The sequence below is a fragment of the Gadus chalcogrammus genome, chromosome 22 (assembly GCF_026213295.1).
Source record: "Gadus chalcogrammus isolate NIFS_2021 chromosome 22, NIFS_Gcha_1.0, whole genome shotgun sequence".
Taxonomy (NCBI): Eukaryota; Metazoa; Chordata; class Actinopteri; order Gadiformes; family Gadidae; genus Gadus; species Gadus chalcogrammus.
The window spans coordinates 10,233,092-10,259,326 of record NC_079433.1 but is presented as its reverse complement, the minus strand read 5'-3'; the positions used below and the strand labels follow the sequence as shown (position 1 = coordinate 10,259,326).

Below are 26,235 nucleotides of genomic sequence, written 5' to 3'. Positions count from 1 at the left end.
GCTTAGAGCTACCAGTTAATTAACGACAGGCCCTGATTTATAGTCGGGACATAAAAGTCGTAGCTTACTGTCGTTAGCGGGTGCAGGAATTGGAAGTCAACGGACAATACGGAGATGCTGGGCCTGAGGAATGGCTCTGGCAAGATCAACACAAACATAGAATAACAGTTTACTTTATATTTGACCGAGAACGTGAGGTAATCCCTTGCTCGGGAAACCACCCTGAAGTCCAACAGACTTTGCCCGGGCACCCAGGGGGTTTTCACTCCTATCTGCCTGCTCCATCTGACACTTTCACTATGCCCAATAACCTGACTTTATTGCCCTCGGTGGCATTGTTGGACTTGGACTCATTGAAATGGACACATTGAAATACAATCTCTTCCAACGGTTGTGTGTTTCTGCTGCGTCAAACTGTCTGATTGGACAGTCCCATGTTTATCCAGAACGGTTGTATCAGAGACTGCCAATCAGAGAGAGTTCAGGTACATCACCTCCGGCCAAACACTGACAATAAAAGAAGCAACTGTGTTTCAATGGATGATGTTTATATCTATGCTTATTGGATAGAACTATACTCTGCTCAGACTGACTCTCAGTCCATTCTGGCATTTTATGAAACTTTGAAGCCATTCACACAAACACTCACATTCACACAAACCACACACATACACACACACTAGACACAACTCTATCTATGGGCTGTGTCCCAGCTGTCTGTGTGCATCTTTGTGTGTGTGTGTCAGTTGTGTGCACGTGTGTTTGTGTGTGTGCATGTGTGACTGTGTGTGTGTGGTTTGTCTATGCGTAAAAGATTGCTTTTCCGTGCCTTCCACCCCCTGATGCTCCCCGGTCCCATGACAATGCCGCCCTTATTTGCACATATTACACAAACCCTCACACACGTTCCACCCACACACACACACACGCGCGCGCGCACGCGCACACGTACACAAACAAATAAATGCAAAACACACACACACATACATACATACACACAGATATGTCGCACAAATGCATAGATATTCGAGTACCACCTACGCACACATACATTCATACATGCAAAGCCCCACACACACACCCACACACACACACATAAATTTACAAACACACACACGCACACACAGACACACAGACAAACACATATATACACTTAAAGAACACAGCGTTTGGGCCAAGCTTGTGCTGTCTGGGATGTCATTACCGCTAAACACCGCGGTCATCACTGTGACAGGACGTCAAGCCCCCACACAGGTGTCTGACCCTTGGAGTTCTGGTGATCACTTTGGGGGCGGTGACATGATGAAGAGGGGGATGCTGATGAAGATGAGAGGGGTGAGAAAGACGGTCAGCCCATACCAGGAGGCATAGCGTGCCTAGCATTCCACTCTGTACACAGAGGAAATATTATGAACAAGAGATACAGCATGATCTGCTGTGTGTGTGTGTGTGTGTGTGTGTGTGTGTGTGTGTGTGTGTGTGTGTGTGTGTGTGTGTGTGTGTGTGTGTGTGTGTGTGTGTGTGTGTGTGTGTGTGTGTGTGTGTGTGTGTGTGTGTGTGTGTGTGTGTGTGTGTGTGTGTGTGTGTGTGTGTGTGTGTCCCCATGCTTTTCCGGTCTATCCAATTGGCCAGAGAGCCGTCAAACCAATGTCACTGTGTGTGTGCGTGTGTTTGTGTGCGTGTGTGTCTGTGTGTGTGTGCACCGTTTGTGTGTGTGAGGACCCCACTCTGATCAGGTGGTGTTGTAAAAGAGCTAGAGCCTCTGCATGTAGGCTAACCCTAACCCTAGGCTACACGTGTAGGGTAATCATACCTTAATTCACGCTGAATAGATAAATCATATTCTATAAAAGCAGAGGCTTTGAACACAGTTCCAACCGTGCTATCTGCAGCTATGTGTATCTTAGACCCAGAATCTAATGTAAACCAAATAATTGAGCCACACATGGACACTGTTCTCAAATCTATGAAATCAGCTAGACCATGTGATCGTGGAAAATATCCTTCCAACGTATCAATAACAACATTATCAATAACAAGTTGAGTGGATGTTTGGGGCGAGAAACGAAGCACTTGGAATGTGCATGAGTATCACGTTGACATTCTCCACTGCTGGTATGTTGTTGACAAGCGGAAGTGAACAACAAACCCAGTCATGACAGCCTCCTAGACAAACACCATAATAGTGGCCAGTGCACTAACGTCTTGCGTCAAACCGGCTTTTTTTTTACGAAACAACGCTGTCACTATTTCAACAACGTAACCGATGACACCATGTTAAGTAATATGGAGTTGTACGCGCATTCACCATTGTTAAGCAAAAGTTGCTCCATGTATTACTTTTCTCCATTCCGAACCTACAGCATGTGATGGAGATGGAGAGGAGAGCGCTCTGGGTTTTTTTCATCCGAAGGGAGGAGAATGGTTGGAGTATTGGTTGGTGATTGGGCAGAGTTGCTATAGACCACACCCCTGGGTGGTTTTTCAGACTAGGGCTATCTTCAAGCGTTGCGTTCAATCAGTTTAGAATTTAGTAGGTGTCTTTCTGCTGGGACGACAGGTCGAAACGAGACAGAGCGATAGAGGGGGAGTAACAATTTTCACATTAAACAACGAGTAACACGCTTTTTTTTCATCATTTCACCGGTGGACGCGTAATTTGACCTGGTTTTTGGATTTACTTCAAAACGACTTTTTCGTTTTTCTTTTTCATTTGCTTTAAACAAATTAACAGAAAAGAGAATGGGATCACAGGCTTCCAAGGGAGAGGTGGCCGCTGAGGCGAACGCTGCTGCCGCCGACGGTGCAGCGGTCAAAACCAATGGACAGGTAATTTACGCTGAATTACTGTTTTACAGCGCAATTATACCAGCAACAGTTATGCGGTTCAACATTTATTTTCAAAAACATACAGTTTATTGATATCTGTTTACTAAGTCGCCTTATCCTTGTTTTGGTGTGAAATTGAAGACTTTTGGGGGTTGATATCATACGATGAGCTCGCCTGTCCTCTGGTGACCGTGTGGCCAGACACTTGTTTCAGACGCGGGAGGATCCAATTTGAAATGAAACCGAGAATGTCGTTCATATTTAACATGACCAAACAAATACTTATCGTAGACGACTTGATTTCATTGATGAATATTATTCGCTGTCGGTATTTGAGCCCCTGGAGCTAGGGTGGGTTCGGCGATTTTACCTATCCAAAGCCCCCAACGATGTTCACGGTGTCATTCATGAAGGGGGAGGGGTCGGTCTGGAGAAGGCAGGGCGCACGTAGGCAGGCGTCTGCCTAGTTGCCTTATTATTTGATGCACGGCCACCTGTTTAGCAAAATAAAGTCTTCACTTTGATTAAAATTAGAATCACACGCTGTTTGTGAATTTCTGCAGCAGGTACCGGACTTGGCTAGACAAGTATGGTTCGCGTTGATAGGACCATGAAATGTCATTTCAAGTGATTATTATTTTTTCTTGTGTATTTTTGTGCGGATGTGAAAGGAGAGGTTTCGTTTAGCTGTTTATTTATTTTCAAATACATCGCGATAAGGGAAGTTGCCGACTTCACTTCATTAAATCGTTTGCCACAACCTTTTTCTTTGTTGGAAGACGGTCTCTGTCTGGCGTCTGATGGCGAGCCTTCCGCGGTTTGTGTAGCACGACCGCCGCCTATCGCCGTACCGCGTTACTACAAGGCGTCGCCTCCGAGCTCGCTTGGCGACACGGTGGTTAATTGACGACATCGACGACGTTTTAGGTTCTTGTTTAAATGGAAAACACACAATTCTTATTGTCTTTATGTCTAGTGATTGAACATGTCTTTTTCTAAAAGAGACGTTGGTTTTTTTTATTTTTGTGCTTAGACAATAACAGAAAAGCCATCAATTAAATCAATGCCATTTTTAACCTCATCTCTCAGGAGAATGGACACGTCAAGACCAACGGCGAGGTCTCCGCGAAGGCTGACGGGGAAACGGCCGCCACCAACGGCTCGGCCGAGGCCGCCAAGGAACCCGCAGCCAGCGGCGACGCCATCGAGCCCGCACCCGCCGCTGACGGAGAGGCGGCCAAGGCGGACGCCGGAGCCGCCAAGGAGACCCCCAAGAAGAAGAAGAAGAAGTTCTCCCTCAAGAAGCCCTTCAACTTCAAGCTCAACCTTAAGAAGACCAAGAAGGGCGCTGAGGCGGTGAAAGAGGAGGCGCCGGCCGGCGAGGCCGCTGCCACCGCCGCCGCCAGCCCCACTGAGGGGAAGCCAGCCGAGAACGGCGCCGCCGCCGCCGCCACCACAGAGGAGAAGAAGGAGGAGGTGAAGGAGGAGGCGGCGGCCGGAGGAGCCGAGGCTGCCCCAAAGGCTGAGGAGGCCGCAGCACCGGCCAAGGAGGAGGCCCCCAAAGAGGAGGCCAAGGAAGAGGCCGCTCCGGCACCTGAGGCCACAAAACCCACAGAGGAGACCCCCAGCCCGAGTGCCACCCCGTCTGAAAACAAAGAGTGATTGTACCCGAGTGAACTGTGTCTCAACAAACTGTTTTTCATGTGAGAGCGAGAGTGAGAGAGAGAGCAAAAAAGAAAGAGAAAATTAAAGAGCATATATATATATATTTATATATATGTGTATATGTAGACATATGTATGGGTATATGTAAATATATACACATGCATGTGAGAGACTCCTTCGACGTGCCACTTTTGTCATGGTAACGGCAGACTAGATTCACTAGATTCACTTCCCTGGTTTTCAGTATCCGGACGCAGGCTTTTGAGTGTTAGTGCTGTGGGTCTGTTCTTCGCCACGCTGGAGCATGGATTTAAAGCGACGGGAGTCCCTCAGCCCTCATCACACGGGGTCATGGGAAGGATGGAAAGTGGAAGGAGCTAAAAAGCATCTTTTTTTTTCGGGCATCAGAAAAAGCACCCCCTCCCCCTCCCCCTCCCCCTCCCCCTCCCCCTCCTTCCTCCACTGCCACTGCTTCAAGATGCCTCCTTCCAGTGGACTGCAGCAGCGATAATAGACCACCACCACCACCACTTGAACTGACTGTTAAATAGAAGAGTTAAAAAAAACTAAACGAAATAAAAACACAAAACAAAAAAAAGATACAAAAAAAAGAAATCAGAAATTAAAAGACTTTTTACATTCCGATATTTTAACCCAAATTTGCAGTATTTTGTGGTGTACTATAGAGGACCTTCTCGATGATTAAAAAAAAAAGCTCCGTCTTGTTTGTTTTAAAGAAAATATAAAAAAACATAGGCAATTTTAATTTGTACCTTATTCTAGAAGAAGAGAACACATAAGGCTTGCTATGTTCACCGCTGCGGTTCAAACAAAGCAGTTGTTTATCTGTTGTGTGTGAGCCTGAATCTGCTTTGTCTATGTAAATACATTGGATTGAGTTTTGTTCTTTATTTTGCTAATGTTGACAGATGTTTCTGGTTTTATTGTAAAGTTGATAATGGTCAATAAATGTTGGTTACCTGCTCGTTTATGTGTTTATGATTATTTGGTGTATCATTACATTTTACACTATTACACATTAGTAGAGTAGAGGATCTTACTATACGGTTAATGTACTATTCTATATTAAACTAAAAGCCATAACAACATTCAGACTATAGCCTTGAGCAGCAGCTTTAGCAAGAAGTTCTACGTGATTTTCTTTCAACCAATCAGGTGGACCAAACCACACAGGTAAGCTACAAGCCTTGTGCACATGGCAGTTTCCCCAATAGTCAGAACCAGTATTAAGAATCCAGTAACCTGTATTAAGACAATGATATTTCGCAATTCATATTAATCACTGGCAACCTTTACCCTCATGGAAAACGCTCAGGGTTCATAGTGTCATGTTGAGTGTTGGAATCTTGAACCAGAGGTAAGATTCAGGACACATATACTGCTTTACACTTCCATTTCAAATCCAAAAATGTATCAACCACTTCTTAAAATGCTGATTGTGATTAATGGAAATCAATTATAGGTGAGAATAGCAGCTTGACGAATAAACATAAACAGACATGCAACACAGTGACAGTGGGACACACTTAGACATAAACTAAGTGTTTATGTCTGTTCAAGGGCGTCTGTTTGTTTTTAGAAGTGGTGGGGACAATAACCATAAGCTTGAGTGTAGTTTGAAAAGTGCTGGGTACCATTATGTAAGCTATTCATGCATTCAACGCTGCATTACAATATGCTCTACAGTGTATTGTCAGGTGTTGAAAATCCTATTTGAACAATAAAAGTTGAAAACCACAGTTTGTCTTTTGGCTTGTTTTGCAAAACGGCGTTGGAAACACCGGGGTATTGGCTTGGGATAGGTAATACTAATACACACAGGACAAAGAACGGTGTTGGCCATTCAACACTTATCTTGACATCAACAAAGTTTACAAGACAAACAATGCCAGACTGTAAAGGGGGTACGAAATTAAACGAGGTACTGAGCATCAGCCTTTTGAAGCCGAGCAAGGGCTGCTGGTAGCATAATGTTATGCTGCATTAAAAAAAAAAAAAAAAAAAAAAAAAGCGCCCAGAGGACTATTGCATCTACCAAATCCTGACCACCAGTAAACACTTGCGAAGGACCAATGTAGACTTCACTTGTTACAACATCATAAGCAAATTGCCCGCAAATAAAATCCCCTACAGTTTAGGATAATCACACAGGTTATGCGAGAACATGGAGGATAGGCCTACCAGGCTCCAAGTCGTCACATATCTCAATCAGACAAAACAACTATAACCACATTGGCATAGCAATCGCATCGTGTGAAGCTGCTACTAGCTGCAATCTATACATACAATGCATACTAGCTGAAGCACAAACCAGAATCAGATCACAATCGCTTAGGACCGTGGGTAACCTTTGGCCAGGTCATCACGAGCAAACAGAACCAGCAGCAAAGTTTACGTAAACCAATTTCTTACCTTATGTGGCCCTCCACATGCAGGCTAGAATGATGTATCCATATCGTTATCCAGTGTCACAAACATTCTTTTACAGGAAGCAAAAGGACCGGCTATTTTCTGAATTAAAATGTAAATTTTGGCTGTCTGTCTTGAAACTTCTCCAGTGCGTTCACACCAAACGGGACGGGGCGACAAGATCCCATACAAAGTGAACGTATAGACGCGTATCGGGCGAATTTTTTTGATTTGTTTTGATTTGTTGCGCGACAAATTCGCTCGAGTTGAAATATTTCAACTTTGACACGAATTTCGCGTGATGACAATCACGCCAATCAGCGTTCAACAGCGTGGCCACTGAGTGACATATGTAACGTAACAGCCAATCAGCGTTCAGTCAAACTTAGTGCAGTGCAGTCCGGGGTGAACTGCAGCATGGAGTAGAAAGTGATTTTTGCCGTTTGCGACTCTCGGAGCTCTATATATAATAGTATATAATTGTACTACATGTAATATCACGGCCAAAAGCTCTGTGCGCTTCCGGATGGCCGTAGCGCGGGGAGATCTCATAGGGATTGGGCTTCTCTGGGTTTGTTTACCGGCGTTGCTATGGGTTCCGGTCTTGTGGGTTACAACGGTTTATTAGGTACCGTAGGCCCATCTAATAAATGATGTCTTCGTGCGCGCCTATCGCATGATTTTAGACTCGACGATTTCGGTTGAGTGTGGGGATTTTTTCAGTCGCAATTGTTTTGCACATTTTTAAATAGTGGGGAGGACACGTCTCCCGTAATCGACGCCTATGCGACCTGTTCACAATCACTGAAAACCAAACACAGAATATGAAAATCCGTATAGCCTTGTGTTTGTTTAGGCACAGGCTGAAGTGAAACCAGCATACTCAACCATAGATAAACACTGAATGCTATTACAGGTGATCACATAAAACCTATTTCAGACATGTAGGACTTCACCTAAGGGTAGACTTAATTCAGTCAGGCCAACTGTTTCTTTTATGGAAAGAAATGGAACCGACGGGGGGATCATGTCAACTGGAAGTAGACGTCGACTAATGGATGGAGCTGCCAGGAGATTGTTCTGTGCTCCACAGCGTCCCCTGCTGTCCCAACATCCAGTTTGGGAAATAAAAAACATTGGCGTACATCGAGCCGCACACACACACACACGCACACGAACACAAACGCGCGCGCACGCGCACGCACGCGCGTGCATCAGTATTGCTACAACAAACTCAAATAAAGCAAAAATAAAATCCATACATTGGAAAATGTTGATAGAGTTACTTTTTTCCCCCTGCCAGAAATAATAAATATGGAATATTTGCGTGTAGGAATATAGAAAACATATAATGGGCAACAATACAGCTCACGCTTTTCTTAATAAATGTTGAGTGCTAATTGAATTTAGCATTTCGAAAGCCATCGATGGCGGCGGCGCTAGGTGGCGCTGTAGATAATATGTATTGTAGATTTACAGCAAAATGATGTAGCCAAATGCCCTCTCTAAAGATTCCTCTGAAAGTCTCAGTGGTAAAAGGAAACGACTGAAGAAAAGAAAGCAAGATACAAGGTACATTTTCAGAATCTCGTTTGGTATCCTTTTCATTGGAGAGCACCATTTTGTTTGTCAAAATATCCACTCGTTATGGAAAGGGGTTTCATGTTAGTGCACCGGCGGGCAACATCGTCATTTAGAAGAGCGCTATTTGGATGTAGCGCGTTCGGCTAACGAAGCTAGCCTAGCGAGGCCACCGTGTTGAAGAAGACGTGTCTAAACGATGCGTAGAAATGAATCCGTAACATATGTCGGTTTGGGTTGGAGTATTGACGATTATCTATAGCCCGATAACACTTTTAATGTAACACTTGGTGTGATGGTAGTATTAAGGTTGTAGTTGAACTCGAATCAGAATCGTAACCTAGAAGGCCGACTGTTGGCTTAACCATTTGTTGTGTTGGGTTTCAACCGAAGATTAGATATCGTTCATGACTACAGTGCCCCCGCTATTCCTGAGTCAACAAACATGTGTGTGATCAGGTCAACTCCGTAGTACCTAGCCACCGAAGACGTATCATATCTTATTAGAAAGGGTTATATATTTTTTCCAGTGCTTCTCTAAATTCAATCCCAAATAAATATGAATTCGTACCAATTACACTCCCATGTGACTGGTATTCTGTTAATATATTGATATTCAAGGTCTTGAAAGGTCTGTAATCTCACTATGCTTCTTCCATCATAGCTAGGATCATGGCTCGAGGGCAGCAGAAGATCCAGTCCCAGCAGAAGAACGCCAAGAAGGCTTCAGATAAAAAGAAGGGTGGTTTGGCTGAGCAGAAGTCATCAGCAATGGCAGCTCTGGTCCACACCTGCCCTGTCTGCAGGGTGAGTTTTATAGCGGCAAGTGCTGGCTAGTTTTTTTTTTACTACTACTTTTTCATAGTGGGTTTGTCTCTATTTCTTATCTAGAAGTCACTCCTTATAATATTAAAATGTTGTTGTTCATGCTAGTTATTGATGATTGCACGTGATTTATCCCAGCATTGGTTGGGACAAAATACAGTCAAATCTGTTAAGACTCGCTTTAAGGCACCTTCTTTAAGTATCCGTGATCACCATGCAAATCTATCTGGGTGGTCAATATAATGCGCACTTTGGGCTTGTACCGGACCCGGAGGGATTCAGTGGTATATAACCCATTCATCAACATGATAAAATGGTTCTCTGTGTGGTGAATCACATTTCGCCTGGTGTTCTCCCTCCAGACAATGATGCCAGACCCCAAGACCTTCAAGCAGCATTTTGAGAGCAAACACCCCAAGTCACCCATGCCTCCAGAGCTTGTGGACGTCAAGGCATAGGAGAGCAGCAGGCTGGAGTCCCCTGCCCGAGTGATGGGTAAGAGAGACACCGGCCCCTTGCATTTATGGAACAAACTGCAGCTACTGGCGCTTATCTTGGCCCAGCTGGTTGTATATTTTACTGCAACGTGGACATCTATGCCTCCTTCCCTCTCGTACGAAATGCTCCCTGAGGGATATTTAAATTGATCAGTTGTTTTTATCCTTACAGATACACAATGACGATGACTTGAAGGAAAAACAAGATCCCCCAACGGTGACTTCTGGGACCCCGGTGTTTGTTAATATCATGGACAGAATGGCTTTATTCGGCGGTGATGATGCCTATGTTGTGTGTCTGTGCATGTTGGGAAAAGAACACTGAGTAAACCAGCATCTGTTATTTTTTTATTTGTCTTTTGAGCAAAACAGCTTATCTGCTTTGTGTCCCATAATGTTCCATAACGAACAGAACGGTTGCTTTTGTCTGAAACTGCTAATGACCGACCACAAAGCAAACAGCCGCCACACCCCCTTTAAAATATATTTCGGTCAGGCCAAAACGCATCATTACGGACATGTGTCATGTTTGTGTTTGAATGGCTATGACCATTGTCATTTATCCTGCATCAATAACCTGGACTTGCACAGCAAACCACTAGCTAAATTCATTGTGCTTTTTTTTGAACGATTAAATACAAGTTGTGGATAAAACAAAGAACATGTTTGAACGTTTTTAGCTTTTTGGGACCAAGGCTTTCCAGGCCAAACAACGCAAAAAAAATGGCTCTGGTTCCGATTTGCTTCTTTCCTCTTGGTCATGCCTCGACCAACAGTACCTAGTGACCTTGAGTGTATTGGGTGTTGTTCATCCATGCCTCACTGTTGCAATGCTAAGACACCCTGTGTCATGCAACCCCTGCTGCCCACCCTATCCCCATGCACTGAGGTTACGTTGTTCTAACTGGCCTCATTCTACTACTGGCCAACTTTGTTCTGGCCTTTAGGTGAATGAGGCCCATGGTGCAAGACTTGGGAATAGAATGTAAGGGTGACATGCGCCGCATTCAGGATTCCATTTTTAAGGAAAATAATTCCATTGGTTCCAGAACTATGCACGTATACCTCCTGATACTTGCTCTCTTGTGGTCTCTTAATCACTTTCAACTAATTTGAATTCACTGCCGTGAACTGAACAGTTCGGATGACATTTCAGGCAAAGGCCAAGACGTTGTAGCGGTCTAGTTTTTTTTATATATCTATCTAGATATAAAGATTCAAACTTGCGCAGCATCATGCAATTGAAGTATAAAAGGCTAACTAATTAGTTACGACTGCTGATGTATGTTTTGCTTTTTAACCTTTTCAATAAACGGCAATGTATTTAAAGTAACACTACAACGCTTTATTTATCAAAGCACCTTTTGTAATATGACTTCTGACTGCTGATCACCATTTCGAGGTTGATTATGACATTTAAAAAAGGCAATGTTAAAGTCAAAGGGGTATATGTTGACACTGTTGTATTCAAACCCCTCATTTAATGTGGAAGGTATTAATTAATGGGAAGGAAGTTCTGAAATCAAATGTCATATGCTACCATGTATATCAAGTTAATCTGAGTGAAATGTACAAAATATGTGCAAAAACTTAAAACAGTACAAATATGGTCTATTCCTGTAACTAAAGTATCTGTATACGGCCTTATATTTACAGTATTATGACAAAATTGATGTTGAAGGCTCCCCTACTCTGAAACAATATGATAATATTAAGACAAAATTATATATCAAATAAAATCTGGGAGGTCCCCAGAATATTCAGTGAAATCATGGTGGCTTTAAAAAGCAAATGGAGGAAGTCTTACTTCGACTTAAAACTGGAATTGGATAGCTTTGAGGGTAGACTTGAACACACAAACTTGTATCTTGTTTCATCACACAGTACAGTGTTAAACGGTCCACTCTAGCTTAAGGGCAATATCTTTCGATGAACTAAATCAGTTTAGGAAAACATAGCAGCACATATCCTATATAAATCTTCAAGGCAGCTATGCTAAGCATGCAGTACCACTCTTTATAAACACGATGATCAAACAAACTGACGATCTGACCTTTGACCCTAGAGATGCGATTCAATCTTTCCAGATGGTCACAAGAGAAACATCTGGATCAGATAGAGTGCGCGTGTTAATGAGATTTTTAGGATTGCAATAACACTTGATTGATCCTATCCTACCCTGTAATCAAAGATTACTGAGATTGCGTGGATATTATGCCATTATCCAGCTGCTTATACATCATGTTCATGGATCCAGTTATCCTACTCAATGAATTTTATAGTCAAAATAAGTACTGATTCGATTTAAACCTACGCCATGTGGCTTTTTCAATGCCAAAGGATTCTAACTTAATTGTTTCCCCTCCACCGGTTAAGCGCTTCAGAGCCTAAATGGGTTTCCTTATAATTGCCATTATAAATCATTCCACCTCATTTCAGCTCGTACAACAACCTTAAGAACATATACCTAACACTCCTGCTACTGGGGCCTGGGGGGAGGGGATGATGTATCATAGACATCCGCAGGTCTTGACCACCATGTTGCGGTGCTTCTTGAGGATGACGTTGTTGTGTTCGTCGTAGAAGAGCACCGAGATGGGACTCAGTTTGGTGGGTGCGCAGCACGCCTTGGGCACCTCCTCTGGCTTTAACAGATGCACCTGAGGAGCACATTAGGTGGAGCAAAAATAAACTTTAGTGAAACAACTTATATTTTGGTAGGAGGAACTGAAATAATCTTGCAGTGGCCTAAAGGTCATTTTACATTGCATTTTAAATGAAGACGCAAGTTTCATGCCCCCATTGCAAACCTAGCAAAAAGGGAACTACCCTAGATCCTCCGGAAGAAAAAAACTAGTTTCCGAAGGCTGAGGCTAATTCGAAGCAGATTTTTACAAAGTCAGATCAATATTGTGATCCGATAGCCAGAGCCATATCACCTTTATTGAGCCAAAACCAAACCTAAACAACGACACCTTTTTACTCCAAAGTAATGGTTGTGGAGGATTCTCCTTTGAGTGGTGGATTGAGTACAGACCACTTGTTGGATGAGGGCGTGGTTGGTCGCGTTCATGCAGGAGCCCAGAGGGTAAAGACATTCCCCATCACAGTAGTAGGCAGAGTAGCCCGTAGGGGCCAACACCCAGTCCTGAAAGAAATACAGGTAAAGCACTTCTACCGTCACTACGAATGACACATATAAAATATGGCTTCTTTTAGTCAATATCAACGCTTACGCTGACATATATGGCAAACTATGGTTTTTTCGAAAATATAGTTAGAAAATAATAATCAGACCCACCTTCCAGCCGAGGTCACTGAAGCTGACGTAGAGTTCGTGTTTTCTGCACGCCTGGCGCCCACTGTTGGCGTGACTGTGATCTGAAAAGTAAGTAGGCCTATTTGATTTAATCCTCACTTAAGCATTATATAAACGGTGATACAGTGAAACATTGAGATGGTGTGTACAGGCCTATTCATACTGGAAACCTTTCAGAATCACAATGAATTTGATCATCTCACACTCACTGCGAATCTGTTTCCAGTTTCCACTCAGATAATTAAGTCTCACTTAATTATCAAATAAACTATTCAACAGTTGATCTTTTTTGTTCTAATGATGACCAATGGTGACAAACGGTGGGTAAACACCAGAAGAGAAATATTCAACAAATGGTCACGTTAATTAACGTACCATGTATGCTGGGGACGGGCAGGTCGTATTTGTGTTTCTTCTTGCGGGGGTTTGGTTTGACGGCGCGCGGTGGGCGGCAGGGAATCTGGCTGGCCCTGAAGAACGTCACCATGAAGGGCTGCTTGGAACGAGGGCCCCGGCGCCCAACCAAACCGATCCAGCCAGCGGACAGGGAGCGATCTGCGGGGACACGGTTTGAAACACACTGAGGAAATCTATATTTTAAACCTGCACTGTGCAAGTTATACCATGAGCAGCCTCTAGTGGCTTGAGTTGTAACCACAGTTATAGCTATAGCGTTACCCCCTTTAAATATATATAATTTTCTTCAAAATCGGACCAGAATAACAGGATTTATATAGAACAATTCCCTGGATGGATTGACTCCTAGACAGTGCAATATATAGGGCACGATTAGTGAGCCAATTTCAACATGGAACTATGTATGGCACCAGACGCACCTTCCTCTGTCTCCACGTAGAGCCGTATCCCCAGGTTACTGCGCGGGTGGAGGAGCCAGCGGTTGGAGGCGGAGGTGACGTCAAAGGCCAGCCAACCTTCCTGGCCAGCAGGGACAGACTGGATGTCCAGCAGAACCAGTTCAGGCTCTCTGGGAAGGAACGTAGAAACACAGGAATGGAAAGTCAGTTATCCAGGACTAGAGCCTATTGGTTTGCCTTCATTGCTATAGGGGCCTTAATACCAGATGTTTTACAATTGAATGGAAGACACCCTTATTGTGTCCTAATCCTAATCAAATAATTTAAATAACCTATCAACATAGCCTGTAGGAGAATAATTCCACTATCGTTTTTAATTGCCCCACTTGCCCTGAACTCCCCCCACTGTCCCCCCGGCTCTGGAAGGCTCCTACCTGTGTCTGTTGTCTCGCTGGATCTCGTAGACGGAGATATGGAGGGTGCGGTTAGCCCGCTGGCCCATCGTCAGGGTCTTGTAGATACGGAACTCTGCGGCGGTCACCGTCTCCCCCTGCGGGAGGGGGGTGAGGTCGAAGCGGAACTCCTTCCAGTAGGGCCGGGGCTGCAGCAGATCCCTCTCCTGCTCCACTGGAGGAGGAACAGGTGAATAAAATCACATTCACGTTCCGATGGAGGATACGCCTGTATATGATGATGTGTGCTCTAAATGTACATTGATATGCATTATTAATATGCATGGGAAAATATGAATGTGCTATAAAAGGTTTGTTTATCGAAAAATGGGACTTTATAGGCTCAAATGTAGGTGCATCTTTATCTTAAAGGTTTATCTGTATATAAAAGAGACGTTTTCTTTAGACGTTTCCCCATCTGACCACAAGGTGGCAGCAGACACTCCTCAAAACCGAAACATACAGGTTTGAGCAACTCTGGCACGCTGCGAGTTCCCATTATACCTCCCTGATGTATAAACATCGCTTTTTTCTTTTTACTCCAGCAGACTCAAGAGCTACGCTGTAGATACAGAACACAAGAGAACCCCCTGCAATTAGTTTGTTTATTGGTGTTCTGTGTAAACACAAATTCCTTATCGGGTGGGATGTCATAAACCTACTGTCTCATATAAAGTTGTCAAACAAAATATATATCACCTTGCCGAAATCAGGGATTCCCTCACTACAAAACGGCAATATTAAGGTTAGCCTACAATACAGTAACACATCCTCCATACACTGACTAAAGCAGAGTACAGTGTCTTTACCCCACACACACACACATGGTGCGGAGTACAGTAATTAGAGAGACTAAGGGCTCTGACCGCTGCAGCTGTGCAGCACACACACACACCACTAATCACAGCCCTGGCTTGTATTTATAGACCTGCATCTTCCATCGCTTTTTTCATATCCTCTGTCGTCTCTGACGCTCTCCGCCTGTGTGTCACTGGGACATGTAATTCTAACCAGCTGTGTCTTCCCATGCACAGATGTGTGGATGGTGATGCACGCACGCACGCACACACACACACACACACACACACACACACACACACACACACACACACACACACACACACACACACACACACACACACACACACACACACACACACACACACACACACACACACACACACACACACACACAATGCAGGCATACATTGGACATCTTTGATTCTATACATGGCACAGGGGAATCTATAAATCTATGATTCTTCTTTCATTTTTGAATGCTTTTCTGCCAAACCTTTATTTGCTAGCTTCCATAAATGTTTTGGTGTTAAATACTGGGGAATACTGAAAGGGAACCGCAGAATGTAATTATTATTTTCTGTTTTTGTTTCTCTAACTGGATTGCCCTCAATCTAAGCCTCAATCTAGACTATCAAACTGTTACAGAAAAAACTAACCAATTATGATTAGTGAAGTCATTAAGATGAGAGTAAACTAAACGCTGTATAATTTGGAGTTCATTAAAAAAGGGGTATTGGTATCTCTAGTATTTATAATTCTAAATTTGAATAAACCTTTTGCGGAGTGTTTTCCCACGGTGCAACATTCCAGCGGCCCGGAGGAAGGAAGCCATTGGAAAGGAAGTTTAATTATTCAGACCTTGATAAGGATAAACATAAGCTTGGCCTTGACGTGTTTATGGCATGGAGAAGATTCAAGATATCCAGAATGTTCCTGACTGTGGATATAATCTAGCATGAACAAATTGTTAGCCTGCTGAAACACACACTGCTTCCACAGTCTTTTAACTGGTTATTACTCTGAAGGAGTTGACTTCAAGTGTGTACTTATTGCATTTAATTAGATTCCACTTTTATTCTATAAATAAAAACGAAATTCCAAAGTATTATGATTTATCCCTGCTATATTTAGATGTGACTATATTCAGATATATAAATATGAATGGAGTTGAATTCCTTAGTATTGCTTCAGGTTTAGTAAAATATATTTGAAACATATTTTTATATTTGTGTATGTTATCATGAGGCAAGTATGATAGCATTGTGGTAAAACGATTACACTTTCACTTGAGTGATGAATGTGTTAAATCTTTATTTTAAGCAATTAGACACAAGCTCAGCTCTATAATCTCCCTGTGTTTGTGCTGTAATAGTACCCTAATAGGATTAGTCGGTGGTAATGTGTGACGGCTGCAGGGCTCTGACCCCTGTGCAGGCTGCTCATAAAGACTCTGGGTGGTTATCAGTCGAGGGCGGCCCTTCCACATTAGGAAAGTAAAAGTCCTGCTGTGTTTATTTTACAACCATCTGAGACATCTGATTTCTAGGCCCTCAAGTTTTACCAGGACTTTTAACCAGCTTTTAATTAAAAACATGTTACTTAAATTAGCATATCCAGATGTTTGGCCCTACTCTTCACTTTCTGAAACGACTAACTCCCAGCTCTGTTATTAAATTAGCCGTTAGATGTTCATACAAAGCAAACAATGTATGTATACAAATTCAAATATCAGCCTCAATCTGGTAAATCAATCTGAATCTATTAATTTAATCTGAAATTCGATCTTTACACAAAATACGTATCTGCTGTTGCTATTGTCAAAGTATAAAATGGTGTTCAAGTTAGTTTATTCCTAAACAACATGTACAACTTATTCATGTAGAAGTCGATAAGCAGAAGTTCAACCATTATTGGCGAGGATTAGATGATATGGAAGATGAACACATTTTAATGTCATTGTTATTGTGATTAGATGTGTTGTGATATTATAACAAAAAGGTAGCCTCAGGTGATCAGCACCTGGGGTCTTATTTATAAAACTGTGCGTGGGATCGCTACTAAAAGTGTACGTACGCCCAAAAGCCAAGTTTTGCGTGCGGCAAAAAATATTCAGATTTATAAAACCCTGCGTACGCACACCGGACGCAAACTTTGCTTTATAAATCACAGTGCCTACAAGTGTGCGCAGCTGCGCATCGAGAGTAACGGACAACGATTGTGATGAGGAGTGTGGCTTGGTTTTCCACACTTGGGATTTAATTGACATTTGATTATGTGTTTACATAAAATCTTAAGTTATTGACACATGTTAGACAGATGCTTTATTCCATGCAGTTGCGCCGTCAGTGGACAGTATGGAATGACGGGATTAAATATAGAGATTTTTATTTTATTTCTATTCTAGGGAGATGTTTCTGGAGTTACAACTGAGAAAAAACCTAGTTGACTTAAATTATTCTGATTACATATTTAACGCATGATACGGGTTGAAATTAAATTTATGAAGGGCGATGATAAAACATAATCGTTCTTCTCACTCTACAATTCTTCTGTCTGACTTCAGTTCACCACCACACCATCTGTGTCGCCAATTCTCCTTTTCCACCAAACCATGCGTGCGCATGGGTCAGAGTTTGCTTAGGGCTGCGCACATTCTCCCGTCAAGTTTTTTTTTTTATAGAACACAACCTTGGCTTGGAAATTCACGTACGCCAAATTCAGCCCCGTTTTGTGCGTACGCAATGGTTATAAATGAGACCCCTGGTCCTTTAGTGTCATCTCTTGAAGGATCAGCACATCTAGTAACTAATAAAGGTAAGCAGAACCTCTAGTAACTAATGAAGGTAAGCAGAACCTCTAGTAACTAATGAAGGTAAGCAGCACCTCTAGTAACTAATGAAGGTAAGCAGAACCTCTAGTAACTAATGAAGGTAAGCAGAACCTCTAGTAACTAATGAAGGTAAGCAGAACCTCTAGTAACTAATGAAGGTAAGCAGAACCTCTAGTAACTAATGAAGGTAAGCAGAACCTCTAGTAACTAATGAAGGTAAGCAGAACCTCTAGTAACTAATGAAGGTAAGCAGTCACTCAGGTGATCAGCACCTCCAGTGACATCACTCAGGTGATCAGCACCTCCAGTGACATCACTCATGTGATCAGCAGCACCACTCACCCAGGTTGACGAAGCTCATCACGGTGTCCGCCTCGCTGATCACCGTCCCCAGCGGCGGCGTGTGCGTGCTGAGGGTCGGCAGCACGCCGTGGATCACGTGACCCCGCCCATCGGCCACGCCCATCCTCACTCCGTTATTACCCAGGATGTCGTTCCCCTGCTCCTCGCCCTCGGCCGACACGGCGTGGTACAGGTCCAGCATGAACAGGGGGGCCGAGGAGGGCGGCCGGAGAGGGGGGTGGGGCCTGGGTCTCCCCGGCAGGCCCAGGACGGACAGGATCTCCTTCTGCATCTCCTTCTTCTCCCGGCCGCTGAGCCGCTTGAAGCTGGAGTGCACCACGGCCTCGGCCTGCTGGCTCCACAGGGGCAGGGACAGCAGCAGCAGCAGGGGGACCAGGAACAGGGTCCGGGGATGGAGGAACGGGGAGCAGCGGACACCCCTGACTCTCCTGCTGCTGCCGCTGCCGTTGCTGCAGCTGCAGCGTGTGTGTGTGGGGCTCCTAGAACTCCCAGAGTCGCCCGCGGTCCGGCGGGAGGAAGGATAGTCCGACCCCATGCCTTGACTGTCTGCCTTGTCTCCCACGTCTCCTTCTTGACTCCGCTTGCTTCTTCTTCTCTTCTTTATCCCAGCAGAGAATCCGTTGTTCCCCCCGCTACTAACTCAGGGTTCTCCTTAATCCCTCTGAACAACGCCACAGGTTTCCACCAAATAGACTCCACAACATCAGACGCAAAGACCGTCTGCGCGTCTCAAACGTTGGCTCCTCTCCTCTCGGTTTCCCCCCCCCCCCCCCCCCCCACCCTGAAGCTGCCCAGAGCAGCCTATGATACTCCGGGACTCTGCGCGAAGGCACCGAGGACCAACGCTCTACCCTGTGTTGATTTATGTCCGGCTTGTTTAGAGGACAGCTGGCCGCAGCCGAGACATGTTTACCTGGCCCAAGCCGCTTCTGTTTACCTCTCGGTCGGGTTGCTCACTCTTTCCTACTGCTGCCTTTTCACCTTCCCTCGCGCACACTGCTCAGACTCGGGCGTCTAGCGATGGCATGGCGAACCGCAGACGTAATGAGTGCGCCGACATGATTACAAGCGAGGCCGATGGGATGTGTTTGAATATAGACAAACATTGACCCCTGGTTGGAAAATTGCGCTCTTCTTTGAAGTGCCGGGAACTTGAAGGGAGGACTACGGCGAGTTTAATTTAAGAGCACAGGCACTGGGGCGCTTGTGTTGAGGCGGGAGAGGCGTATCATTAGATTGGCTCACTGGGGTAGGATTCAGACATCAAAAAGAAGGGAAGCATTAGATCACACCTGCTAGGGTTTCGCTCTGTGGACGGTAGAGGGTCACAATCCCACACAGGAAGCCACGTCCAGAGTGGAACCCTCCGAGATCACTCCAAGTGTTTATCCAGTTAGGCTTGAGTATTTATTTATCCGTCCAAGATGAGCTCACACCCACATCCAGATGCGTCCCTTAATCCAGTTTTTTTTGTTAAGTGCTTCCTGATTGTAATCCTTGGGAGAGATGGTCTTCTGTACATGCAATGTGTTGCCGCTTGCTCCAGAAGTCCCCTACCCTTATCCCATCAGCCACAGAACTTCTTTCCAATAATCTCCATCCTCCTCCCCTCTTAAACTTCTTTCTGTCCCTCACTTTGTCGAATGTCCACCTCTTTCTTTCTTTCTTTCTTTCTTTCTCTCTCTGGCCCTCCCTGCTTACACCCATCGCCCCTCCTAGTGGCCTCGCTGGGAGACCTCATCTCTCCCTCCCTCATTTTGCCTCCACCCTTCTATCTTTTCATCTTTTCATAGCGTCTCTCTTTCATGCTTAACTACCATCTGGGGAATCTGAACGAACACACGATTGGCCATTTTGTAAATGGTATAACATACCCCCAAGTTTTTTTTGCCCTCAGCCATAACAACTCAATTTACGTTTGCATCCATTTCCTTGGCATTCTTTGCCTCTTTTTCATACCCAAAGCTGAAGGCCTGCAGTTTCCGAGTCCCTGGACATGAACGTGTGTCACGCAGTGGGTTTGGTGGTGAACAAAGCATTGGTGTACCACAGTAAGGAAATTCCTCACTAAGTCTACCTTCAGTGGCGTACAGCAAACTCTCTGGAACGCGATGACGAGGGAGATCCAACGGAATGAGCCACACTGCCTGGACGCAGCTGGGTTTGCGTTCTGCTGCGTTAAAGCCTGTTTCCTGTTGCGCCGTCCGATAATTAATCAAAGCGTCGGTCCAGTTTGCTGCGAACATACAAGGTGTGGCAGCGGTGTATTTCTGTCGTGGGATTTGGAAGAGAAAGAAGGATTCAAATATAGCAGCAGGCCTAGTGAGCTAGTGCCAGACGTGTGTGTGTGTGTGTGTGTGTGTGTCTGTGTGTGTGCGCGCGTGTGTGTGCGCGTGTGTGTGTGTGTGCATGCTAGGCTTCAAAGGCAGCCCATAGTGCTTGTGGTGAACTTTGAAAGGTACTTTGAAAGAGGCACGAATAATGTTGACCAAACCGTGCTGACCGCCCCGAGTCTCATCCCACGCGTTCCCACACACCAGGAATTGGGAATGCCGCCTTGCTCTCCAACTGCTTCACGCCCTGGACATCAGAGGTTAGGACCGCATATGCCAGAGAAGGAGTGGAGAGGAGAGGAGAGGAGAGAAGGAGGGGAGAGGAGAGGAGAGGAGAGAAGGATGGGAGAGGAGAGGAGAGGAGAGGGGAGGAGAGGAAGGGAGAGGAGAGGAAAGGAGAGAAGAGAAGGAGGGGAGAGGAGAGAAGAGGAGAGGAGGGAAGGAGAGGACATCCAGGGCCCACTACAGGTGGGAAATATTAAATCTGTGAATGTGTATCTCAGACTGTGTTTTCTGTATTATTAATTGATTGTAAAATAAGTACCACTCAATAGATACACCATTATAGTTCACCTCTCACTGTGGATCAATGGAACTCAATAGAGAGAAAGAGAGAGGGAGAGGGAGAGGGAGAGAGAGAGAGAGAGAGAGAGAGAGACGGACAGATAGACAAACAAATGCCTCTTTTGGAGACTCAGTCTTATTCTATGTAACATGAGAGGGAGGATATGATAATGCTTGTAACTCGAGGAAGGGTTTTTTACGATGGCAGACTAAGATCGGGAAGGAGAAAGGCATATAGATGTGGAGCTGATAGTGGAGCGTGTGTGTGCTCCGAGGACCTCTGGAAATCATTAGACAAGTGTAGCAAAGGCCTCTTCCACTTTCAAGACAAACTATCTTTCTGAATAGGATCATAAATCTATCAAATTAGCGAGTTAGTTTTAAGGGAGATGTGATAAATACGGAAAAAGTTGACCAGTCTAACCCTAACTAAACTAATTTACTAAGTATGTCACAATCTTTTTCAAATAGCAATGCTATTTGAATATTTTTTTTTTTATTTCTCTCCATAATTATCCTTTGTTTTCTGATTCTCTCCATACGTTTTCCCTTACATACCTAAACAGCAGGTGGCCATGTAACCATTTCAACCAATCACAGGTAATGCATGCAACCGAATGTGTTTATCTTAGAGTCGTCGTAAAGGCTAACCAATCTACTGGTGTTGGGGTTTGGGTGTTCGTTAATGCAGTGCTTGAAACGACAGAGACAGCTGCAGATCTTATCCGTGGAACCAGTTGAATCTAAACAGGAAACAGTACACCCCGCCTCCAGTCTGTCTGCCATTTTAAACCAGGTGGAAAAGATAAGGATGTTTACGCTGAGAGTTTTGTTCTTATGCAGGCTACCCAAGATGGAACAAGTGCTGAACATCCCTCAGGATAAACCCACTAAGGCAGCCCTTACCCACAGTACCCCCCCCCCACACACACACACACACACACACACACACACACACACACACACACACACACACACACACACACACACACACACACACACACACACACACACACACACACACACATCTCAGTGGAGGACAATTAGAAACCCCCAATTACCAGGCAACGTCCGTCCGGTCTCTTTAAGCTGCTATGTTCAAGTAGACGTCAACCAGTGGGGAAAAAAACAAACACACACACACACGTCACACAGTTTAGGTCAACAGACATTCACATGCCAAAACGCTAGAGCACTAAAGTTTGCACGACACAATAAATAAGTTAGTTTGAAGTATGGGACAATGTTTGGGGTCTCACATTCTATCACCATTCTTAATTTAATTCAAATATTATCCTCCTTCCAATGAAACACACTATACTCATAATTATTTGAATTATAATTAAAAAATGAACCCCATCCAAAACGTAGGGCCCAGTCATCGTATTGCATGTGTACGATTGTTCAGTGATTTTGATCCTGAGGCCAATCTCAGAATGTGTTCAAATTCTCCTTTTACACAAGTGTATAAATTCAAACCAAAAGCGCAACTTTCGATTTATGAAATTAATAAAAAAGGGAACTATTTTCCTTCCCAATTGTATTATTATATGGGAAGCGATTTCATGAGACAAATCTTTACATCAGCAAATAAGACCCCCAATATATTTACGACAAGAGGCTCTTTACTGCAAGCATATTTTTTTAATACAAAAACAGAACAAAATGTTTATAATTTTAGTTTTTTGTTTTACACAATGGACTTCATCTACCCAACCCAACGTTGTCACACAGAAAATAGCACGGCATCAAAAGGCTGAGGGTTCGTCTCCACGGAAACCACGCCCCTGCTTCACCGGGACAATAAATAAATAAAAATCACCGTAAGATGTTCTTTCCTGCGCATTCTTCCTTGCTATAAATTCCTTTCAAGGTTTTCTCACAAACTTCATCTCTTGCGTCGAGATGACACACAATCTTGGGGGTCCCATCCAATCAAGTGGGACATTTAAAAAAACGAGCCTATAGGGACAGATGCTAGGGAAGGTGGGACATGAGAAAGGAAGTTACCCCTTTCGTTGGCCCTGCTCTGCCAAAGTCACCCTTCAATCAACATTTGAAGTTTTCTTTTTCTTCACAAGGGCAAACCCCTTTGGTCATGATCTGGTAAATAGATATCATCAAAAATAACAAAAAAACATTGTTATGACGAATGCAACATTAGGATGACGTGAAAACACATTTACACACAAAAGATGTCCAAAGAGCAGATCAGACCATACAGACTTGTACAAAAAAAACGTGTTTTCTTGATTTGTAATACTAATTGCGCTCTGCAACGATTGATATGATATGGAGCTCAAAAATAAATATAGATTTGTAACTTTAGTTAGATACTTTAGTTTTAGTTGGATAAACAAAAGTACAACTGGATTATAAATAAACCAGAACGACACAATGACAAAGACGAAAAAAACAAATCAAAACAAAAAAATAACATTTGTCAAAGGTTTTGCATACAGTGACTCGAGTCAGTCACTCGAGTCAGTGACCTTTAGTTTTTCAGTAACACATGCCAGTGACACACATTATACACACAGCTACTTGTACACGCATTTGTGTGTGTGTCTGTATGTGTGCCTGTTTGTGTATGCGTGTGCGTGTGCTTGGTTGCCAGGGGCGACGCGCTAGACTCGGGCTGAGGAGACGGCTGGCTGGTGTGTGCGTTGGTTGTCACACTCTTCAGACATAGTCGGGTCTCGTCTCGTTGTGTGTCCGATGTGCTGTTGAGCCGTGCGGCTGACACCATTAAAAAACAAGGGGTTGTCGGTTCAAAGCCAGCGAGCCCCTTCTCGTCACCCCGCTGGTATGAAAGTCCACGGTAGTGTCGCCCCCCGGTGGTCGGGAGGGGGGGGACGCTCGGCGTTGGCTTCGACACAGGAAGTCTCTTTCTGGAAGCTTCCTCTGCTCCTAAACCCGCCCACCACAGGTATGCTGTGGGTGTCTGGTTCCCCGGTCCGCTCAACCCAACCAGACCCGGGGAATTCAGCACAGCACAGTCGTGCAATGGTTCTTTTTTTTCTTTTAGCAGCTGCCCATCTGCCATCTCTGAGAGGAGCGTCGCGGGCCCGAGGCAGCCGGATAAAACCCCCAAAGTGTTCCCGTCCCGGGTGTCGGCGGGCGGTGTATTTTAGGGAGGCCGTATGGTGGAAGCCACCGACCGAACCACTTCAGGGCAGCAATGTGAGGGTTTTCTTCTGTTAAAATGTTATTCAGAGTCTGTCTGCGTGTGCGTTTGAGTGTGTATTCTGTGTATCACTGTTGTAGAGGCGTAGAGTGGGGAACACGTATCTGTCTTCTGTTCTCTGAGCAGAGGTCTGGTACGGGACATAAGGCAGCTTCCCGTCCCGCTCAGAGACGCGCGTGTGTGTGTGTGTGTGTGTGTGTGTGTGTGGATTCAGTGGGAGACCTTGTGGAAGCCTTTCTCGTTACGATCCCCGAAAAACTTTCTGGATCACAAGAGTGTCCCGGGAAAGGCCACCTGGATCGGGTTTGTAACCGGGAGGTCCTCTTCGTCATCTCTGGTCGCACGGGCCCTGAACCCTTGGTTTGTTTTTGTGTGCGAGGAGGGGGGGGGGGAAACGGAGAGAATGAGACACACCACCGGCCCTCCTTTCCCCCCGTGTCTTAGTGCAGCGTCTCATAACAGCCCTATGGAAAGAGGTTTGGATCAGACCACTCTGACCCCCCGTCGCGACCGGAGGGGCCAAAACAAACGGCCGCTCTGCCACGTCATCCACCGTTCTGTGCGGAGCATTCTTTATTTTTTTTAATTTCCGTTCCTTTCTCTCTCATCATCGTCGTCGTATTTGTCTGTGATCCCCCCCCCCCCCCCCCCCGGTGGGGGCCCTACTTCTTCAGCGTGGGGGGGCCCTTGGGGCTGGGGGTCTTCTTGGAGATGGTGGGGATCTTGGAGGGCTTGGCGGCGCCGGGCCTCCGCGGCGTGTCCGAGGTGTCGGAACACACCGAGCGCGACTCCTGGAGCTCCGAGGCGTCCGAGGCGTCGCTGCCCCGCCGGCTGCTGGCCCGGCTGCCCGCCCTGCTGCCCGCCCGGCTGCCCGCGCGGCTGGCGGCGGCGGCGCCCGCCGTAGTGCCCGCGCGCTTGGGGTCTGCGGGGGGAGGAGAAGGAGGAGGAGGAGGAGGAGGAAGGAGGAAGGAGAGGGCGGTTGAGTGGACCGTCACGAAACAAAACTGAGGCTTGAAGGAGGGTGTCTCATTTTTTGCTAACTTTTCAGCCTCTTCAACTCCTCAAACATGGCTAACATTCCGTGCTAGCGATAAGGTAAGCTATGCAGTTAGCGTAAAAAATAATGAAAACCAAAACAAAAGTTTTAAATTTGAAATTAACTTTAGAGTGAAAGGATTGCTGCTGTACAAACCAGGTAGCAAGTGAGACCACATGGTTCGGTTTACAGTTCATTCTACAACCCAACAGTAACACAATAAGGAAGCTCCTGAGTAAAACGCTTTCAGGCTTCTCACCGGGTCGGCCTGGTTTGGCGCTGGTGGGCGTGGAGCCCCCGTTCTCCCCGGTCAGAGACCCTCGGCTGGAGTGGAAGGTGGGCCTCTTCAGCTTGGAGCCCGCCGCCGTCCCCTGTAGGAGGGCCCAGCACACGTCAGCACAGCGCTACTGCTAGCTCAGTGCCTGATGTAGCGCTACTGTGGTGCTGGGGCTACAGGGGAACCTCAAGACCCAGCACTACAGGGGTCCCCAGAACACGCTACACTGCTACACCAACACTCTTTACATGACAAAAACAATGACTTTTAGACCTGAATGTCTGCAAGTGGTATTGTACCATTGGACAAGTTGACTACTGAAAATAAAGAACATATTTGCTCCAACCAACCCATTTTTGTAGATTGTATCGGACTATATATACGCAGCATTTTTAAATAGTGACTTAAATATTCATCACACTCCGTAGACA

General features: G+C 45.1%; 4 protein-coding genes across 8 annotated transcripts in view; 2 read left to right on the top strand and 2 right to left on the bottom strand.

Moving 5' to 3' along the window:
• Positions 1 to 2,534: 2,534 nt before the first annotated feature.
• Positions 2,535 to 5,678, top strand: marcksl1b (MARCKS-like 1b). Its single transcript, XM_056582922.1, has 2 exons — positions 2,535 to 2,829; positions 3,919 to 5,678. The coding sequence occupies exons 1-2, from the start codon at positions 2,743 to 2,745 to the stop codon at positions 4,489 to 4,491; spliced, it is 660 nt and encodes a 219-aa protein (XP_056438897.1). The 5' UTR covers positions 2,535 to 2,742; the 3' UTR covers positions 4,492 to 5,678.
• Positions 5,679 to 8,385: 2,707 nt separating this feature from the next.
• On the top strand, positions 8,386 to 11,444 carry zgc:91910 (Zinc finger protein 706-like). The gene is made up of 4 exons (XM_056583572.1): positions 8,386 to 8,496; positions 9,170 to 9,312; positions 9,693 to 9,825; positions 10,000 to 11,444. The coding sequence occupies exons 2-3, from the start codon at positions 9,178 to 9,180 to the stop codon at positions 9,786 to 9,788; spliced, it is 231 nt and encodes a 76-aa protein (XP_056439547.1). The 5' UTR covers positions 8,386 to 8,496; positions 9,170 to 9,177; the 3' UTR covers positions 9,789 to 9,825; positions 10,000 to 11,444.
• bmp8a (bone morphogenetic protein 8a) lies at positions 8,930 to 19,161 on the bottom strand. The gene is made up of 7 exons (XM_056583568.1): positions 18,387 to 19,161; positions 14,396 to 14,588; positions 13,983 to 14,131; positions 13,522 to 13,701; positions 13,129 to 13,208; positions 12,865 to 12,975; positions 8,930 to 12,487 (listed from the first exon to the last, which is right to left on the bottom strand). The coding sequence occupies exons 1-7, from the start codon at positions 18,940 to 18,942 to the stop codon at positions 12,338 to 12,340; spliced, it is 1,419 nt and encodes a 472-aa protein (XP_056439543.1). The 5' UTR covers positions 18,943 to 19,161; the 3' UTR covers positions 8,930 to 12,337.
• A 5,965-nt stretch (positions 19,162 to 25,126) lies between these two features.
• The window catches only part of LOC130376316 (microtubule-actin cross-linking factor 1-like), an 88,384-nt gene continuing 87,275 nt past the window's right edge, over positions 25,127 to 26,235 (bottom strand). For all 5 annotated transcript variants that reach the window (XM_056583557.1, XM_056583555.1, XM_056583556.1 and 2 more), the window contains 2 exons: positions 25,787 to 25,898; positions 25,127 to 25,413 (listed from right to left, as the gene is read on the bottom strand). In XM_056583557.1, the coding sequence (XP_056439532.1) occupies positions 25,154 to 25,413; positions 25,787 to 25,898 (372 nt within the window). In that variant the 3' untranslated portion in view covers positions 25,127 to 25,153. The remainder of the gene's footprint in view (positions 25,414 to 25,786; positions 25,899 to 26,235) is intronic.